At 34.4% G+C, this 22,379-nt stretch overlaps 1 protein-coding gene across 1 annotated transcript; it reads left to right on the top strand.

The window, feature by feature from the left end:
• On the top strand, nt 1-20,939 carry LOC138326228 (trissin receptor-like). Its single transcript, XM_069272353.1, has 2 exons — nt 1-168; nt 19,634-20,939. The coding sequence occupies exons 1-2, from the start codon at nt 16-18 to the stop codon at nt 20,807-20,809; spliced, it is 1,329 nt and encodes a 442-aa protein (XP_069128454.1). The 5' UTR covers nt 1-15; the 3' UTR covers nt 20,810-20,939.
• Nucleotides 20,940-22,379: the final 1,440 nt, after the last annotated feature.

Here is a 22,379-nt window from a genome sequence, read left to right as displayed (position 1 = left end):
CTTCCAGGTAACCTCATGGTTTTGTTCGCCATCGTGAAGAGCGCTAGACTGAGGAGCATGACCAACTTCTTCCTGGCTAACCTTGCGGTGGCAGATTTCTGCGTGGGTTTATTTTGTGTGTTACCCAATCTGTACAGGTTTCTAACACTCACATGGAACCTCGGTCGGGTATGTAAAGAATTGATATTAATTAAAAATTGGATTTCTAAACTTGCAAATAACATATATGATATCGTAAGCAAATACGACATAGGCGAATGTATGAACAGAATATCATATCAAATTCCTAGTCCTTTCCAATCGTCTTTTAGGAATAGAACAGAATAGATCGACAACACTAACTGTAGCCATGCCAACACATTGAATTTCATATGATACCGACAAAAATGTCATTCCCTTATACCTTAATTAGACATCAAGACATACTTTGATTCTTTTCTTCCCAATAGTGGGTCAATCATGATGATTTAAGTTTTTCTTGAATGCTTCCCACACTTTGACATTTCCGAGACATTAATTTAATGTTACTGCATTAGAGATGCTTCTATTTGTATCATTGTGTTAGATAACATTTTAGGTAACATCAATACACACGGTGGAAGCTGCTTGACTGACCTTTGGAGCCGATTACGTTCGTGAATGCGATAAAAATACTATATAATCTACTGCCCTACTTCTACTGTAAATCAACTTATGTTCCCGTGCAGTGAAATATCGCGAATTTCGTGGGCAATAAAAAATCGTGTCGCGTTTTCACACTTCAAAACTTTTTCACGACGAATTAATTTTGCTAGCAATACTTCTTTGGTTGTAATTTACCTGTATTTGAAACATTTTTGCGACGATTAAATTTTGCTATTTCCCATTGCCCGCCCGCGAAAACATTTTTCCAAGAATGAGCATTTGTAATCAATTAAAATCTAAGATAAAAATTTACACTTTTAGATATATAATAATGAATATAAACCTTTCATTATTCGTGTACAATGCTTAGATTATAAGTTGGAAAGAATTGATAACATTTAAATTAACATCAGGAAGAGGAAGGTAAATTCATACAGTCGTTGTAATGTGTACCAAGAGATCAGTTGGCATATGAATCCAACTGTACTCGTTAGGAAGCATTCTTTCCTTTCGAACCAGCCACTAAAGAGACATTATTCTCATAACACAATAAACCGATAGGTGTGGTGAAAATCTATCAATTATGGCAGACAAAACCTGAATGTTAATACTTATGAAGTAATCGATATATCGCCCTCACCCATTGTAATACTATACACAGACATAGATGATTCTAGAAGATTGATTGATTGTTGATTGATTGATTGATTGATTGATTGATTGATTGATTGATTGTTGATTGATTGATTGATTGATTGATTGATTGATTGATTGATTGATTGACTAAGTGATTGATTAATTGGTCTTATCGATGGATTGTTCATGATTGTCTGGTTTCGATGTCACTAACTATCCAACTTATAAATGGGTTGATATCGGCCTATAGACATCTATTATCATCATACCATTAATGCCCCTTGTCATGCTCGACCTGTATAAGTCATGAAATCATAACTAACTTTAAAGTGCTTAAATGATTACACCGTGAAAGGTCTTTCATTAATATCGATACCAACCAATAACTTGAAAGTCACCAATTATGTATCTGTCAGCGAGTATATATAACAAAGATACCTACCAAACAGAATTTACATGTTTTTTTTTCATTTATCTTTTTGAAAGACAGAACAAATAAACGTAGCCAGCCTAATGTACTGTTCGGCCAGTCTCAAGGCGACATTGTATTTTAGATCTAAAATATTGCAGCTATGTGAAAATCTATTACTGTGTTATAACACTAGTCTGATCCAACCATAAAATGCTATAAAAATTATACGCAGTGCCGACGAACGGATTCATATGGGTTTAAGGCAAAAAATCAAACATCAGTTAGCATGTTATCTACATAAAGTGCGCACGCATGTTAAATGTGTAATGAAATAATCATCAATTTCTTTCTCCATTCAAGTGACCATCTTTGCCATTTCTTTCTGCGATTCCACCGTCTTTCATACAATATACCAACCCAGTCTTAATGTCGTCGATTAAGCTCTTAAACAAATCGGGCGATATCTATGCATAGACGTCTACAGCTGTCCTGCGCTTGTTTCAAGCGTTACAAACAACGATCCTTAATCCATTGTTCATGTTTTAAGGCGCAGACGTAATGTCCCATAATATCACGCGTTCTGATATGTCTATGTAATTGTCCCCCGGGCGGAACTTACATGTACAAGAGTCTAGGGACCTTCCATTCGCAGATCTGACTGGCGGACACTCTCCCTCTCCGGAGTGGAATGAACCGTCTGGATCATCAGGAATAGATTCCCTGTGACCGGGTGAGATGTACCGTTTGGTCACATGGTCACATCTCGATGAGTGTGTTTTAATTGCACAAATATATCAGAATTAGGATGACTGGAGCGTAAATGCACAGTCGTACAAACTGTAGAGCACTTTTCATGCCACATTACCTTCCATGAAAAATTTTGGCTTCAAAGCATGCACGTCTGTGTTATTAAGCTCGATGGTGTTTATCGCTAATGTGCATGCGGTGATATTTTAACTGCAAAAACTTTCAAATGGTCATAAGATATATATTTCAAGACATAATCCTCCGTGTCACATATTGTAGACAGGAGGTAACGTATGCATATTCCTAATATTATCTAATAAGTCATATTGTCGCTTGTTTTGCAGAAGCTCATTTAGGTACTGGCATTGGTCTATAGGCTTGAGTTAATGTTAAAGATCAGTTGCTGTGAAACATACATTCTAATACTTACATATTTTATAGTGCGTATTAGCGCACCATATGGAATATGATGTAGTCCAATGTATGTTTTTAGCCTAATGTATGTTACATGCCAATGCTTCTTAAAAATATGATAACCAATATTAATTTTGTTTGTGTAAGAAAGAAGAGTTTGATTTAGATATTACGATAAACAGGTAATGTTAGTTTATGAACTATTTCTTTGTATATATACATAACATAAATCTAGACAGAAAACAGGCATAGGTGAAATTCGAGATGAACAAGTTCCAATGTAACAATTATAAAGGTAAATATCTATTGGTGCCTCAAGGATGTTACAAAGATATAAGACGTAATGTTAACCTATATAGTGGCTGGCGTAGCAACGTGGAGTCATGACCCCACTTTTGGTGGGAACATATGAATAACTCGATTCCATTCAGCTGTTCAATCGAATTCGTTGACAATGACGGGAGAGTGAAAAATATGGGAATTTTGATAAAAAAATATGCTACTACCGCGAAAACAAATACTATTCATTTACGTGAAAAACTTTAAATATAAGGAATACATTTTTATTTTGTTGAGGTTATGAGGCTATAATGATTATGGAGCCCGTGTTACATAATTTACACGTGCTATTATCATTATACTCTCATAATTTCAACAAAATGAAAAATCTCTTGCTTAAATATTTGCAGCCAGAGGTATATTGATAGTATACACGTCGTTGAGTTCAACCAGTCGATATTTTTCGATGTATAAAATCTGCTGTAACGTCGTTGATTTCAACCAGTTCCATTTCAATGATTATCAAATCAACAATGGATTAATAGGATTAAATGTTTAAGGCCGAGGACTAGAGACTACTTGATCAGAACGGAGACTTTAATCTATATTGGGCTCCTGTCACTGACAGCTTGCGTGTCTGGAGTGAAGATAGAGCTGTTCCATAGGTACTGAGGGAACAGTCAAATATTTGACCCGAAATAGTAGAGAAGACCTAGGGAAGAGGGATCTCTGCTATTGACCTCGGACAATAGTTGATTAAATTCGAGCAACAGTTCCCTAGATCTACCGTGGGTAAATGAGTTGACTGCGTCTGGAAACAAGTGATTTATTAACCTTATTTAGATAATCTCGGCATTACATACAAGAACATTATTATGAAGGAAAATGCTTTTTCTGAGAATAGACCAAGTATAAGCACATCTATGAAATTGTTAATTGTTTGATCAAAGTTCCCTAGATCCCTCATATTCGCAGATCTGTACATCTTTTACATAACCCTCCGCCATATTCTCAGTGTTTCACTACATCCTTTTTTAACTGTTATAAATAACATCGAGACGTAAATAGGTAAAAAGACCAAGCCAAAAATGGAATATTGTGGGGATATTATTTTGGCCATGTTTGATCCACTTAAATGAATTTTGTGTAGTGTTCAACATGCCTCATTGCAATTAAATTTCAAATTCTAATTTAGAATTCAAATTCTTATTTTGTATTCAAATTCTAATTTTGAATTTAAATTCTATTTTTGAATTTAAATTCTAATTTTGAATTTAAATTCTTATTTTGAATTTAAATTCTTATTTTGAATTTAAATTCTAATTGTTAATATTGGGCAGAAGCAAATTGTCTCATTTTGATTCGATCAAATAACACAAAATGAAATGGAACAAGAAAAGGCAAAGGCAATGAACTGAGAACAATTTTAATTCTATTTACTGAAAGTATTTTGCGTCAATCGGTTAAAAGAGCTTCATGACGGTTTTTTAAAAATACAAATTGGCTGAACGAGGATTCAGACAGAGGTTCGTTAATTAAACTCTATAGAATTCTGTTTAAAAGGCGTAAAACTAGCAAATTACAAACGGAAGGTTCGAAAACCTTGTGACCACGCAAACAAGGAAAACAAGTTTCCAACTAAACTTTGAAAATATCTGCTCCTAATTTTTATACTATTGAGTCGTTACGTCTAGACTGAGTGACCTGTCATTGGAAATAGTTTCGTACCGTTTCCACCACATGAATTGACATCCACGTGTTAAGGGAGAGTTTGCCGGCGACGCTGAATGGGGTTTTTGTAGCCTTTATTAGTATCCATTCCCCTGTATATGTATTACGCACCAAGCTTATTCTCGTCAACGTAACCATCACCGTTTTTTAGACTCTGGTATGTCTCGACGAGGCCTTACAACTTACAACATTTATCACAAAGGGAAAAGGGAGACAGATATACATTTGTGTAAGAACTATGACGACATTTAAACTACTTGCAATCAGAGATTTCAAATTGGCGATATTTAGCTTTAACACTTCTATTGCCTTTTAATTACCAAAATGGATGCGTCAATATATCATTGGCTATCAAAGATCATTCGTTGGAGATACGCCGTCCGACGGTTTGTTGACAATTTTTGCTATCACCTTCTCTGGAAAAGTACTGAGGAAACCATTTCGAATCCCACAAGGGTCTTCTTTCCCAGTAAGCGTTTGCTGATTTGGAAATAAATATGGCGCCAGGTAGGTATAGGATTTGTGTGTGTAAATACCATTTACAGATAGTTATTGACGATCTCTCTCACTTTTCGTACAACAGTTTCCCATTATCTGTGTTATATGTCGTCATTGTCTATTTCAATGACTTTCCTGAATTTGATATATTATTCTTAAGCATCAACCTTAGAATCAAGTACTGGGTGATGAGTCCGTTTCAACTATCTTCTTTTTCCTTTGGCCGAAATAGAAAAATTCATAAAATTATGTTTTCTGTAATACTAGGTTGAATGTAGTCTAATCGGATTTATTTTTTATATATATATTTTTGTAATTCTAAGCCGTTCCTTGATTATGTCTTTTTATGCGTGCATTAGTATTAAAATTATCTTATTGTCTAACAGATTAGCCGTATTTCTGTGCCTATTTCCGTCCTTTCCAAATAATTACAATCATTGTCAAAATATCGTCCATCTGACAAGTTTATTTCTAATCCATAAACCACAAATAGACTTTCAATCATTCCATAACCGTGTCCATGTTAAATGTACCGAGATTGCTGATGGGGAAATCACTTGATGCTTAAACTAACAAGTCTTATAAAATGTGTAATTATAAATTATTTTTCTATCTCTATACAATAAATTACGTACAATAATTTCGGTCATTTAGCCTTATTGAACATGGATGTATTGTAAAGGCCTTTAATCTCCGCCTGTCTATGTATATTATAGCAGCCAGTCTTAGTGAATATCATCAAGGCCCTTTAACACATATCACGATTGATGGAAAACTAAATATAACTATAAGGAATATCACAGGCAAAAGGCAGATGTATGTACATTATAACCCTGTGGTATTTAAGTCTTCGGAGAGTGACAATATACAGGTTTCAGTATCAAAGCAGAAGATAATGCATTCATATCAACATGAATAACTTCAATTGAAGCAATATTTCAATATAGGCGATTACAAATTAAGTTCCACTATGTAAACTTACAGTAACATGTTGTTTATTATACAAAGAAAGGCGTAGATCAGAGATAATGTAAGAAAGCAAGGTCAAATCATGATTGGCAATTACTTTCAAGCTATCAACTTTAAAAATAGACAACCTATTTTTGTCCGGCTGCGTTAACAATATTAAAAGCTAAACACGTACGAAAGTTAAATTTATTTCGTGTCTATGAAAAATATATCTTTCTTGTACGAACTGACGTAAGGAGTAAAGAGTAGTTTGTCATCATCCATTTTAGATATTTTTCCACTGCTTACGATACTAAATAAATATACAATATACAATGCATATGAAACATAAGTTATAAATATCTTTTTAATCAAATCATATCCAATTTCAAAAATATTAGAAAATGGATCGAACCACAGCAATAGCTTTTATGCGTTTTCTCCCAAAGTAACAACTAGTTCATAGCTAAATACACAAGACATATAACAGATTACACATCTTACAGTTATTAAATATAAAAAATTTCTTTAATTACCAAAAACTGTATGTTACAATGAAATTAATTAAAGATGCTCCACCGCTGACAAATGGTATTTTTTCACTATCAAAAACAGGAGCAGACGATTTAGTATTTTTCTTCAGTTACAAAAGTTACTTACTTTACACCATTACCAACATTGAAAAGTTTGAGCTTCTAATTTTACTTCAAGTTGAAAATATGAAAAATAATTAATTGCATCCCGAAAAAATTCCGTGGCACTATATCCTATATGGAATGAAGTACTGATTGCGCATGCACCAACGGCAAAATAAATTATTTTATATTATTTTTTGTGTTAATTAGACATATATATACACGATAATACACTAATTATTGTTCAAATAATGAATATCATTTATGCTCTGTCGGCGGTAAAAAATTTCTTTAATTACCAAAAACTGTATGTTTATAAAAGATATTTCTCAAGTTCCAAAAGGTTATTGCTATTGAATCCAGTATTAAATTAAATGGTTCCCTTTCATCCATGGGGTACAGACCAAAACATGTTCATATCTGCGTATTAGCCATTGGTCACGCATCCATCCATAAATCGTACAAAGTGAAGATGAAGAATATCTATTTACATTAGTAATATTGCGTTTTCCTAAACGCCATTGTTTGGAGCATTTGAACAGGAGAGAGTTAATAAAATTGCGTATATATCATGGCTTAGATGAACATGTACTACGATTTAACTGGATTTCTTCAGTAAGTTTGCCAAAATTACTAGCTTCACAATGGTTTATACGAGTCAACAATAATATTAACCATGCTGAATACACACGTTTTATTATCAATTTCGTTGATTATTATGGAAATTATTAGGCCAAAAAATGTCTGTTTAGGGTTATATTAAAAAAATAGAGTCGGTAGGTTGGTAGGATTTTTCTTTCTATTATTAAGTGCCTTTCACTCTAAAATAATGGCCGGAACCGGAGTCTGAGATCGAAATCTCTACTTTTAATTATTTTTGTAGAAAAATAGAAAAAAAAAATGAGGTCGGGGGTAAAAAAATTAGGGTCGGTCGGATAACTCTAAACATATTATTTTTGGCCTTTTATAAAGTTGCTGTATAATGTATTACGGAATAGAGTTTTAATCCTTGCTACTGGTTAGCTCTACGTCTATACAGTAAACAAGTAGTCAGAGTTTAAACCCTATACCGTTATATAGAGCAACTTTATATAAAAATCTGCAAGACCCTGTGGTTTTAACAAGGGATAATACCATAAAGTCACTTTAGCATCATTATCACTTTATACCTCATGGGTGCTTTCCTAAAAGCAGACGGCTTCTTACAATGGCTATTGTTAACTGAGCAAATTGTCTTTTCAGACAATATTAACTCATCATCTATATTATATGGACACCAACTTTATCCTAAAGGCATAAATATATATATCTGATTTATTACGATTTGACTAGCCTCTGACGTCATTATGTGTAATTTCCAACAAGAACAGGATATTATATACATTTCAGCATATGATATCCTTGTCGCTCCGGATGTGACTGCTGAAATATCCGGAATAATTTAATGGACTCGCGCCTTCGGCTTATCGTATTGTAATTACCATCTAGAAGGAGCTTAATCCCTTACTTATGTCGACAGAGTAAAGGTGGCTAGCAAAAATAGAAAGATTACCCCATTTACTATTTTTCCTCAATGTTTTTTTAAGTGTATAGGAACCTATGTACATACATTGCAATTGCCTTTATAAGACTTACACATTTTTATTAGAAATTGTTAATGATAATTATTCTTTAAATTTTTTTACTTTAAATCACTTCACAGATATCTATCGGTAAGTTAACAAAATATCGACACTTTTCATACGAGAGTAGCAGATGTTAAAATGCATCAGTACGTACAGGTTTTTTTTTTTGACTTGATTGGTTGAATAGTTAGATTATTAACACTTTACTACACATGTAACGGCCATGGTTCGGCACACAAGACGTCCTACAGTATCACATTTGCGTTATGGCGGACAGCAACCAGTTTGAACATTTCACATAGACTACATTTCACTACAGTGGGCTTTTTTGGCATACCACTGTAAAACTAACTAATCTAATATCCATTAGAACTGGTTTGTTTCCGATGTACATGTATATGCAAATTTTAATGTACTCTGACGCTGAATTGTCCCTTTAACAACGGAACAATTTCATTATAACCAAGAAAATTATATTCTTTGGCACGACCTTTTCGAAAACGGGTTAATAAATCAATCTAAAATCGGATCCGCTCTAGTAATAACATGGCAACAGAATCTAACATCTTCTGATATTGTCGTGGTGAGTGATAATTTAGTCACATTGCTATTAATGAATACAGGAAGAAAATATCTACGGCGGCTCTATACTTAGACTGAGATAAATCAAGTACGTCAAAAGCAAACCTGGATTATAATAATATTGGTTTTAAAGCGCAATATTTTATTATCACTGTCTGCTATCCTCTGGCTATTGTCAATAGGTTACATATCTTTACTTTGCATAAGACACGTGATATAGGTAATAATATGGCAAAAAATGCAGAGTATTATTACGACTGTCTGGTATCTTTGGGATATTGCCAATATATTATACACCGCGATCAAGGTAGTAATAATACGGGTAAGTGCACAATTTGTTATTCATTTACATTGACTTGGATATTATACATATTTGGAATATTATGAGACATGAAATTAAAGGCCCACTTCCTTTTCTACAGCTTTTAATTTTTCGAATGGGAATTCAAAACGACATTGATAATGTGGTAGTGTAGCAAAAGATATGAGTTTATCGCTAATGTTACATTTATGATCACCTTCTGAACAATCTAATTAAAAAAAAATTTCAAAACGATCGTATTATGTTCCTAATTACCGAGCGTTGGTAGACAAACAGCAAAATGAATCCTCATTGTCAACATACAGGTTACGAAGGAAATCTTGCATGTGTGTGGTGTTGCAACCTTATTCTATGCCATAGCTATATATTTCTAATGTTATTATTGGTTTTAGGAAACTTTTTGCTTAGGAAAGGCTGTGCACCTTTAAACTTCTGATGTATCTACAACACAAAGTTGTGTGCTCGATTATTAGCAATCGTTTGGAAGCGATCTTAAATTTATCAAATACAGGAGTGTAGGTATTCTATATTCTATAAAATTCTATAAAAATATTATTTCCTCGGTTTTTGATAAATTCACGATTTTTTACCCGGAGGAATAATCGGCAATGCGGTTTTATTAGCAGGTTTAAAAAATCCGTAAAACGTTGTTGTGCATATAGTTTTACTCGGAATGTCGGGATTTGGACGGGTATTCCATCGGTATGACACTTTTTGAGATACCAGGCTCTTTATTTTTGACAGTATCATTCAAATAGATAATGAAAAAAAAATATGATAAAATTGACTTACTTCAAAGTTTCTGAACATCAAGGGACATATACTCAAAAGATATGATGGGAAAAATAACAAGTCATTCACAAACGTGTCTGATCTATCTGCTTACCCCCGGTTGCTGTCCTGGTATAGCTGGATATTATAGAGGACAGCTATGATTACCATCCCAGTCGCCTCGTTTATCACAAAAATTGTAGCTGCCACAGACGGCACACAGTTTCATCCATAGACGTCATACAGCTTATATGTATTGTTATCTTCAATGACACACAAAATTGTTATTATTATCAGATGGAAATCAATGTTGTTATACAAATATAAGAAAACCAAATGTTATGTGTTTTCCTAGATTAGATGTGTTTGTGTGATGTCTTCGGGTGTATGTTTCGGTGAGATAACACTAGAGTAGACAATAATTCAAGAGATAACTCTGCAACATGTAGAGTCAGAATATGCTTGCCATAATGAGGGTGTGCGCTTTTAATCTAATTAAGCCCGATCATTTTTTTTTCAATCTAACATTGAACGCGAGTGTTAAGCATCCTCATACAGTTTTTCCTTTGATTTATGTCATGCTTTCTCCGTTACCTCATTGATTGATAATCACAAAACCGTAATGCCGAGATAAATTAGATCATGTGGTGTGCTTAATGTGTTAATGACAAACAGTGAAGGTCAAAGCGAGTTAATGACAAGCAAGTACCTACTAGTCTGTGGTATCGAACACAGTACATACAGTAACATCACATTGTAGCCATTATTCAGGAAGCGAATTAGAATTATTATGCAAGAGTTGTATTCAACAAACGTTTAAGTCAGGAAAAAATGAAAAGGTCAAACGGTTGGTGGATTATGGTTATCCAATGCTTCTTATGTAGTTTTGATTAGCAACAAGCTACATGTACATCAGTACGTTCAACAGTTAGCATCGCTATCAATTACGTATCTTAAAAAAACTACTATTAAAGAGATCACTTTTATGTGTATTAAGCAGAATTGTCATTCCTTTTTGTATCATTTAACCTCGAGCGATGATGTGCGAGTCATCCATCGACATCCCTAGAATAAACTCATTTACAGGATTTGCCTCTTTGCACTCTAAAAACATATCATTCATTTCGTGTGGGTTTTCTCTGTACATCCGTAAAGAGTTTCCATACTAAGTTCATCTTTGACATAATTATTTGATCTCACACAGTGTCGTCATAGCCTCTGGGTGTAAAATCTGTGATAGGTATTCCCGGATATCTTATCAAAAACTATATACATCATATTGCTAGGTGAATTGAATTGCTAAGTGGCTAACCCATCTGTCAACCGAATGGCCTTGCTAACTCCAGACTAGAGGGACAATCAGGTACCAACACAGAGACTTAGAGTGGTCATAATAGAATAGCAAACGAACTATTTCCATCTTACTTATTACAATCAAATCTCTATGAGGCTGCGGGAGGATGGGGGATAAGGGTCTTAAAATAAAATCATAGTGACTTGTGATATGCAGAGAATCTTTGACGACATCCTCTCTGGTAAATATCCATTGTTGAGATATGTGCAGCTAATACTGTCCGGTAACGATGTACAATGAAAAATTTGAGAAATTGGAATGGGTTTAAGTTATTGATTTGTGGAAGTTTTGTCTTTTACGTGTACGTGTACATGTGATTTTTGTATTAGCATTACATGCAGTATTTCATATCTCGACCGTTGTAGATTCCTCCTTACGTTATATATCATTCTGTATCAGTAAACAGACTATCAAAGTGGTCCTGTTATATATTTATGCTATTATGTACAGTATTTGCAAATAAGTAACATTATTTTCAACAATCGTAGATTCTGGTTACGGATATACTGTATATAATAATTTTACATCATACGCTTGAAAACTAACTTTTGAGATGAACCCTGCTAGCGTTCACATTCAGAGTTCATTCTCAAACAAACCCGCTTAGATGATGGAAATGTCTTTAGTTATACTGTTATGTCACTGAAACATGCTACCAAAGACACCATACAGCAAAAACTGACATTGTTCAAACCAGTCGTCTCCCTCCTTTTATGCTGAGCGTTAAGCAGGAAAAGAATAATTTCCTGTTACGAACGCTCGCATGGAAGCCAAATGCGGGTGGGTGGCGTCAAGAGAGACATTGTGAATGTAAAAGTCAATTAGAAAGAAAAGACAAAAACAGTAAAACATATGTAGGCAACGAAAGAAAGAAATCTAATATCAAGAACATAATTTCCGTCTCTTGGTGACAACCTAGCGTTAGGCATTTATAATATGTTAGAAAAAATACACAGTGCACTATGTCTCATATGTAACCCCTGACTGACATCTGCACAATGGAGGTTATTTAACTGTTCTCAAGTGTCCAGATAGATTAATTGTCTAATGAATCTTCTCCGTCTTTTCACCACTTTGGCGCCGTATCGCTTCTACTTGTCTTGCCCTTCTCTACAAATACAAATCTAATTGGTATATATCCCTACGTGGTTACCACTAGATCACAGAATCCAGTGCATCAAATTAGGCCTCCTCCAATGGTTGTTTATAAATAAGATGAAGGTATTGATTTTTTTCTCATTTAGTCCGTTTTGTCGAAATCTCGGAAAATCTATGAACACAACAAAAACAATGTAGAAAAATATCGATCGTATTGCAGTATTTAGTTCGGCGGTAGACATTTATCGGTTTTCGAGATCAGCAGTCAGGCTACTGAATAGTTGCTAATATTCGCGAGGATTTTATTTTCGCTAAATTCGCGGATTTACCCTAACTCTAGAAATTAAAACAAAAATATTCACAGATCATGGTTTTATATAATACATCTGTAGTATCACATTATGTTTAGTGAATGACGCATACAAGTGTTACAATGGCCATCCACGAAAATAAACAACCGCGAATAGATTACAAACAGGAAGTCGTGAATTTTTCACACTCGCGGAATTTAACAATTGTACAGTACTCTAAACCATATTAAGTTCACATACGTTTATAAGTTATCGCTGCAATAATAATCAAAGCTTAACTTTGGGTCAAGAATCCTCCAATTACCATTCTCCCAATAACTCACAATGATATCGTAAATTGCCATGTGCACTTGTCAATTTATGATATAAATCACCATAGTACATATATAGGATATATTATGAGCACAAAACTATAAGCTACGTGTAATGTTCAAGAAACAGTTTTCATTTTGTGATATGTGCAGTTTATAAATACAAGATAAAGTTAATGCGTAGTTTAATGTATATGCGTATGGTGAGGTCAATATCAAAATTATACGTGAATAGCTGCACAATACGTATACGCCAACAACTAACACATATTTAGTTAGGTAGGACAGAAAAAAAACCTACAATTTACAAAAACTTACAGTCCTTAAAAGATGTCCCAACATATTAACCACAAGTCCTCCACCTCTGGGTCGCGAGTTCGAATCTCATGTCGGGCAGTTGCCAGGTGCTGACCATTGGTCGATTGTTTTATACGGGTAATCCGGCTATCCACCACCATCAAATCTGACACAGCCTTACATGACCGTGGCTGTTGATTAGACGTAAAACTAAACAAAACAAAACCAATCTAATATACAATTTTACAAGAAGACACAACACGACAATACCGCAGCTTCCCACAACATTCAGATACCATACAGACAACACATCGCATACAGCTGTTAAAAGGAAGTTAAATCCAATCAATAATTTAATAGTTTATTGAAAATAAATTTAATCTTTTAATTATGCTTCAGATGCGCAGCTGCATTTGCAAGTAGGTAACATTAGCATACTGACGATTGGTCTTAAGAAATATCGAATTACTTGTTAAGATACATTATCATTTCACGGGAATAATATTAAATCAAAACTGACAGTATTTATCCAATAGAAACAGATAATACAAACATTATCTAATTTAGATATCTGCAATGGAATTAATACACGGAAAATCATTTATCAGGTATTATTAAATAGATAAGAGTTATTGACATTTAATTAACAAGCAACTAATTACGAATTTGGAATTTACAATTCAGTGGAAAACGTTCTTTGATTGAAAACAATAATCAAGTTTAATTTATTATCATTACGGTATTGTCGACACATTAGCGGTAATTTGTTAGAAATTTAATTACATTAGCACACCCAGGGTTACAAACGAAGTGTCACAAGATTTAGAATGATAAACAAAATACAAGCGTTAAAATTGATGAGGCAACATTGGGAATATGAAAACTTGAAATTAAAATTTAGTACAATTTATAGAACAGCTTTGATGTTTGGTTGGTTATAGCGTGTTATATCGTATATCAACAGCTAAGTTCAGTTAAAGATGCTCCACCAATGACAAACGATATTTTTCCACTATCTAAAACATAAGCAAACGATGTAGGACTTTTCTTCAGTTAAAAAAGTTACTTTACACCATTATCATTATTGAAAAGATTGAGATTATAACTTTACTTTAAGTTAAAAATATTTTTTTTAAATTAATTGCATCCCGAAGGAATTCCATGTCACTATATCCTATATAGAATGAAATACTGATAGCGTATGCACCAAAAGCAAAAGAAAAATATTTTATTATATTTTTGTGTTATTTAGACATATTTACGCGATTAAACACCAATTACTGTTCAAATGATGAATATCATTTATGCTCTGTCAGCGGTGGAGCATCTTTAAGGACGGCCTTCCATGTATGCTTTGTGTTGCGTGTGTGAAGTGTGTGTGTGTGTGTTTTGGGAGATTGTAGTATGTTCCTGTTGTGTGTCTTTGTGATAATGAGACTCTCTTGCACTTTTTATAGTGCTGTCTCACCGACCCATGTTGCCAGAAACATCAATATATCTGAATTAAAAACGAACTCTATGTCTCAAAAGAGCAGTCCGAAGATGCGGTATTCACAAATAGGTTCAATGATATCAGTTACAATTAGATACAGGTCCAGTATATATCGCAGATTTACAGTTAGAAACACAATTAAAATATGTGTTTGCTATAGAAAACATTAATAATCATATACTGTAAACCAATTTTCATTTGCGTGCAATTTACTTTCGCGAATATTGCGAACCAGGTAAATTCGGGAAAGTGCATTTCCAAAAATGAATATCTACATCATCTATCTTGAAAAGAATGATCATTCAATTGTTAAATCCGCGAAACTTAATCTTCGTGAACTTGTTTAAAACTGGCAATCGCGAAATTTAAATACCATGAAAGAAAGTTGATTAACAGTAATATAAATAACGACATCGTGAAGGCAAAGAACGTACGTTGAAAAATTAGGAAATTTAGAACAATATACAATACGCACAGTGATCTGTTTTCTTCATTGCTAAACACAAACATGTTAAATTCTTTTTATTTTGTTTATGCACTAAAACATGTTGGTTTGTTGGTTGATTTGACTCAACGTCCTAATTTGCATATCACAGAGTTATCTGCACTTGCGGGTAGGTATTGATTGTGACGTCATGCGTTTACGAGCGTAACGTCATACATTTCGGAGAAAACGACGTGAATTGCGCTCACAAAATAATGACGTAACAATCGATACCTACCCGCAAGGGAGCTAACTCTGTAATTTGCAAAGACGGATCACTTTTTTTAGTGTCATCACAATGAAATATACCTTCAAAGACACCAAACAGCGCACCCTCACACTCAAATTATAGTGAGCGTTGAGACTATCACTTAAATAGACCATGATGTGTCTCGGACAGGGGACAAAACCCAGACCACTAAAATTGCTCAAGAATGTCAGAATGCAACACCCTACTAGTAGTCCTATTTTTTCAAATACAATTTCTGCTCTCGTGTATTCTAGGTAGATCATAAACGTATGCCCATGGCAATAATAGATCAGTCCAAAATGCTGGACAAATCAAATTACCAAATAAATGCAAATTCAAAAACTTTCAAAATTATACGCTCAATACAAAGTTTTGGTTAACGAAACGAGAAACCAAAACCTGGAAATGAACAAACTTAGACATTTTGTTATATATATATAGCAAGCTTCTTTGAGGCCGTAGCATGAAGTATTCCAGTGCAACGATACATAGAAATGAGAATTCAGCCCCATCGATCAAACAGCTAGCATTCCCTGTGCATTGTAGTTGAATAACGTCGAGCGTGGTCTGCTCTTGCATATGTGACCGCTCCGATAGTTTGAACCACTGCTTCGGTACGTTACTCGAGGCAAAAAAGGCGGTACATGTTTAAATCAAATCGTCAACACTTCAAAGATGTCGAAATGCGGTATAATACAATTTATGTTGATTTATATCAATCAAGTGTCAAATAACTTTTAATGTTTAAGTGGGTTACCTGCGTTAATGAAAGGTCTGTATGTTGCTGTCGAAACGTCATTTCTCATTACCAAAAACTGAATTATGATTCAAGAAATCATTACTGAAATGGACATTAAATCAATCCCATTTTTGCCAAGTAATACAATTTATGCTATCAAGGGAATTTATGCTATTAGGGAAATCATGCACAGGCTTCTGCTAAGTAAAAATACTTTGACTTTTAGCTACTTGAACAACAAACTGTAAAAATCGAAATAAAGATCTCTTATGGGCGGTCGTTTGAATTTCGAAATTCTACGAAGGATAGTTAAGGAATAAGTAAAGTTCAGTAACTATTGTGACGTAAGCAATTCAATGTTGACGGATCAACGTTTCTCGTGTTCAAACATCAGAAATATTGGACCGGTTTTTATCATAGGAGGGAATAGAAAATACAAAGTACTGTATACTCATTCATAAAATTATCATTTACATTGTTCCTCTTAAACATGATGTCATTGAAAATAAGTATAGCAGAAACCTATTATTCGTGCTACTAACTCGTTTTTAGTCGAACGCGCCTTCAGCTCGTTGTCATGTCTTCTTCAGGCGATTTAACGATTATTGAATGTCATGCTAACATTTTAATCACGCGCCTACGCTATTGAATTTCGTCTAAACACTCGCAAAGGAAGTGACTTTCATGGTGATGCTAAAAATTAGACATTTTTTCATCGTTATCGAATCTTTTTATACCGAAACATTCACATCATGTTATAACTAAAAACTAGATTTTTTAAACATTATGGTAAAACTGTATTCAGACACCTTGATAGTTATTGAACATGACATTGTCACACACATCAGACCACGAAGACCTAAGATGGTACATGCAACTCCATGGTATTGAGTCATTCATTGATTTTTCATAAAATATGTTTTGAATCAAACTTAACACTATTCAAATCACGAGGACCTATTATGATCATGATTCAGTTTTAAAAGACTTTTAAGGATTGTTGTGCTTGTTACAATATATATATACTAGTAAGGAGATTTCTCAACATGTATACGAAAGACAAACTAAATGTCTATGGGACGAAAAAGATGTGCGATCGATTTATTGTTCTGGTCATCATTATAAATCAAAACTTATACAATATTAACTTTATCCAATTGTCGGTCGAATCCATGAAGTTTGTTAATTCGCACTCGTATATAAAACATATAAATCGGCCGAAATACGAGACATTGGCATGTAATGTTCTTGATTAGGACTAGTTATGTAGCTTTCCATTACCAGCCGTGTAGAACGCCAAGATACTATCATCTGCATTACCATCATTCTGGTATGTACGGTTGATGTGTTTAACACAGGCGTGCTGTCATTCACAGACCGAAATAAAATGGAATCACTAGTTTATATGTTGTCATTAAATCAAGTCAGATTCTTTCCATGTAATCTTCTGGAGATGTTGTGCAGGATAAGTGCATGAGTATAGTCTTTTAAGTTAAGGATCTCTGTTCTATGAGCAAACATCTGCAGAATATCCCGGCAATAGATATCTGCGCTATCTCAATACAATATCTCAGCTCGAAAATATACATGGTATTTTGTTTAAGTAAGCTTTCATCGTCGGAGCGTTTACCCTGTTTCTATCTCATTATAGAAGAAACTGGGAAAAAAATCGATATCAGATTATTGTGAATTTGTAACAACAAAGATTGGTCGTAATTGCAGAATTAGAAATAGAAATTATTCTAAATTTGGAAGAAGTGAGAAAAGAGCAGCTAACTAATTAGATAGTGTTTGATTACATTCATTAATGAACAACTTAACAATTATCTATCATTTAATGTTTTAAATTTCTGGCAACAAAACCAGGATTTTTTTAAATGTTGGTCTATTAGACATTTAAAAACATGACAAAAAGGCTGTTAATCCGAATTTCCACCAATGATATTCTGATGTCATCAGTGTTTATAATTTGTGTTCAGCTGTTAATAATTAATTTTTCTTTGTTTTCATACCAAATCTGGCTTTCTGATTGGCCAATATTTTTTTGCATATCACTATGAAAAAAAAAAATCCGAGAATGGCGCGAAACTCCGACGTTATCGAGACGTCACAATAGAGACATTGACGTTGCGTATTGATTCGGAAAAAATAATCCTTTGAAAAACCATTATAATATCACATTTCAACATACTTCATTTTATGAAATAGAGTATAAAATTGATTATAAGTATTGATGTCACTATTTTTAAATTTTTTCGGGGTATGAAAAAAAAATTGTTTGCAAACTGTGTGAATCTGCGTAGCCCTCAATCTCTGAGTCTCATGTAGTGAAGTTGCAAGATACTGACCGGGGGTAGGTGACTTTTCTCCGTTTACATCGACTTTTATAGCTGTTAATACGACGTAAATTCTACAACAAAGAAATCTAAGCGTCAACATATCGACAACAAGCGTGCATCAAATTTTTAATCCTATCCTATACCAAATAGTTTTCTGATAGGCATGACTAAATACTATTTCCATGTATGAAATGTTTACATATCAAGACAAGATTTGAGTGAAAGCTGGACGTTTTAATATATAAAGTTTATGTAACACTTTCTGTCTATGTTTGAATATAAGTTAAAGAAGTGTTAAAATTATCACTATATTCCGCTATGACACGGACACACAACACGAATATACCGCAGCTTCCAAAAAAAACACAGACTTCCACACACTAATAAGATAATAATCCTTACTTTTTTTTCTATTTACTTAAGGATTGTCCACTCACCTCCTAAAACAACTCTGTTTCAATATGTCGGTATGTCTAATGTTCCTTGTTTACTTTCAGGTGATGTGTAAGCTGTACTACTTGGTCTGGAATATGTTTAACTATGTCAGTATGTCTAATGTTCCTTGTTTACTTTCAGGTGATGTGTAAGCTGCACTACTTGGTCTGGAATATGTTTAAATATGTCGGTATGTCTAATGTTCCTTGTTTACTTTTAGGTGATGTGTAAGCTGCACTACTTGGTCTGGAATATGTTAAAATTTGTCGATATGTCTAATGTTCCTTGTTTACTTTCAGGTGATGTGTAAGTTGTACTACTTCGTCTGGAATATGTGTTACACAGCCTCTATAATCATACTCACGGCCATCGCGGCAGAACGCTACATCGCTATTCGGTATCCGCTGAGAGCACGGCGATATTTCACGTTGCGCAGACTTATTATTGCACAGACCGTGATTTGGACCATAGCAGGCCTGTATAATGTCCCCTACCTCTTCGTCTTTGATATTGTTGGTGGCAGCTATTGCTTTTATGATTACACAATTATCGACATGAAAGCATTGACAACCGTTAATTTTATTGTCTGGTACGCGGCTCCGCTCATAGCCATGACCTATATATATTCCAAGATAGGGACGGTTCTCTGGGTCGTTGGGTCCACCAGTAAGGCTTCATGTGTAGAACGAAGAACAGCCGCCGAGCAACCTGACGACTATCATTCACATTACACCAGCAGTTCAAGTGGTTCGGATGGTATTGTACAACGGTTCACTTTTAAACTGCATCAGTATACGCCGAAGAACAGGATGTTGGTCCATTGTGATTGTGCTAGTAGGATATCCCATGAGAGTTGTAGAAGCTGTCTTCATAATGAAAACGGCGACGTGAACCAGTCCAGTAGCAGACGAAAGGATGACCAGGAGACATGCTTCTGTATCGATCGTAACTGTCGTAATGAACTATCCTCAGGCTCGGAGAAGCTGGAAGGAAACAGCGAGTGTGCATCGTCCACTGTCCATCAGTATCTGGATATAGAACTAGAGTATAATGCATGCGGGTCTAAATTCAAAGGTTTTTCAGTTCGGAATCAACGAAGTTTAAAGGACAGTTTGTCATTCCGCTCACGGAGTCATGTTCTGTCGACGCCGACGCGTATGAACTCCACTCGTGCGTTAAAGAACAGGCGGAAGGTTATCCGTCTTTTGGTCACGGTGGTGATTTCATTCGCCGTGTGTGTTCTACCGCATCATGTCCGTCTACTGCTAAAATACTGGCAGATCAGAATCCCCGGAAATGGGAGCATCCTGTCGCTTGTGTCCTTTTTAATTCTTTATCTGAATAGTGCATTAAACCCAGTACTCTATGCATTGTTCTCAAGAAATTTTAGGAAAAGTTTCAAAGAAATTGTTCCTTGTAAGAAACGTTTTAACTCCAAAGGCCTTCATCAAGATACAAAGTTTGGGAGCTTCTAATGATCTCAGCATCATGTTATGTACATAAATGTACATACAGGAACATATCTAGTTTTATGAGAGCATATCATCAAATTGTTTACTCTGCAAATTGCCTTTCGTTCACTGTCTCCATTCTGTCCGTATCACATAATGTTAAATGTAGTGAATCACATTTATTGAAAATACATACATCCTTGTGCAAATATTCAGAACATCCCTCATATTTTTCAGCAATAGCTTTTTTTAGCTTAGTATTATAAACACAATTTGTTAAGTAAATCTAAAAAAATCCAAACCTTTTCCCCACGCGACTGAAAGAAAGCAATTGATCAAATAATCCATATGGATAACCTTTCCAAAACGGCTTTTAATTTTCAAAAATGGAATTTATAATGAGATAGATAATTTTGTAGAGTAGCGAAAGTTATTAGCTTACCGTTAAAACTACACTTATCTCCCATACTTGACAGGGTTATCCCGCGGTTGCTAGGGAAAAGATAACTTTGTCTTTTGCCGGGGTAGGGGAAAACACAGCTCACACGCCCTAGTTAATGACGTGACGTCATCAATACATGCGGTGTCTGTTGTCGGCGACGTCATTAATTTTGACGCACTGCGACGTTCCTATGATGACGGCGCTTTGGAAATGCTTCTAAAAACTACATTTTCACAATGTTTCGTGAAAGTATGGGAGAAAAAGAATCAAACATGGGTCTGTCAAGTGGACCGGGATATTTCAACCTCGGCAAGCCTCGGGTGGATTAGTCAATGTAAGATTCTACTCATCATTACATTCTGAACAATTTCCTTAAATAAATCAAATGTGAATTTTCATAACGCGGGTCGTAATATGTTTCCCGTGGTCGTTCTTATTACCGCGCATAGATTACCCTGGTATGCAGGAAATCTTGCATTTGTTTGGTATTGTAGCCTCATCTTAGGCCATCGATATATACTTTCTTATGATATTATTTTTTTAAGAAATTTTTAATCTATGTTTCAGATAGGTACTTTGACTATATGTGTAAAACTTTAACGTTTACACTTTTGGGTATATGATCAGTTATAGTTTACCAGTTTTTGTTTATAATCCCATTTTTTATTTTATCTATAGCTAAGGTAGTGTTACCATCATTTCAATTGCCTAAATAACATTAATTAGCTTTTGGGATATTATATTCAATTTGTGTATTTATTTCACTAAAAGATCACAAAGATTTCCTTTTTATCAGACTGAAAGACTTTTTAAGTAAAATTTTCATGTGAAAGTTTGTTCTGTTGCTTTTAATTGAATATACAACTGCTGCACTTGTGCTCTCTTTCCCCTTCTTTTTACCGCACACTCCTATCTAAGTGCTCTAATTGAAATTCCTAAGTTAAATATTTTTTTTCATTTTTCACAGTCAGACGCCCACGATAACCTTTCTGTTCTGAACACAATACTTTATTGTTGTGTTATGTTTCAACAACATGCTGAAGTTTACGATCTATGTCACAACGCTATCTGTATATAACTACTGACATCTCTAATTAAAATCATATTAAATTATCATAAAGGTCCCTTTTAGTTTTGAATATCTAATTCGTA

The sequence above is a fragment of the Argopecten irradians genome, chromosome 6 (genome assembly GCF_041381155.1).
Source record: "Argopecten irradians isolate NY chromosome 6, Ai_NY, whole genome shotgun sequence".
Taxonomy (NCBI): Eukaryota; Metazoa; Mollusca; class Bivalvia; order Pectinida; family Pectinidae; genus Argopecten; species Argopecten irradians.
The sequence above is the reverse complement of the archived record's forward strand: the minus strand, read 5'-3'. Positions and strand labels throughout refer to the sequence as shown.

What these genes read in the sequence shown, in the direction of transcription:
- LOC138326228 (XM_069272353.1), top strand. Translation starts at nt 16, where the DNA reads ATGGTTTTGTTCGCCATCGTGAAGAGCGCTAGACTGAGGAGCATGACC. An exon ending in TCACATGGAACCTCGGTCGG is followed by an intron (nt 169 to 19,633) that starts GTATGTAAAGAA and finishes GTTTACTTTCAG; the next exon opens with GTGATGTGTAAGTTGTACTA.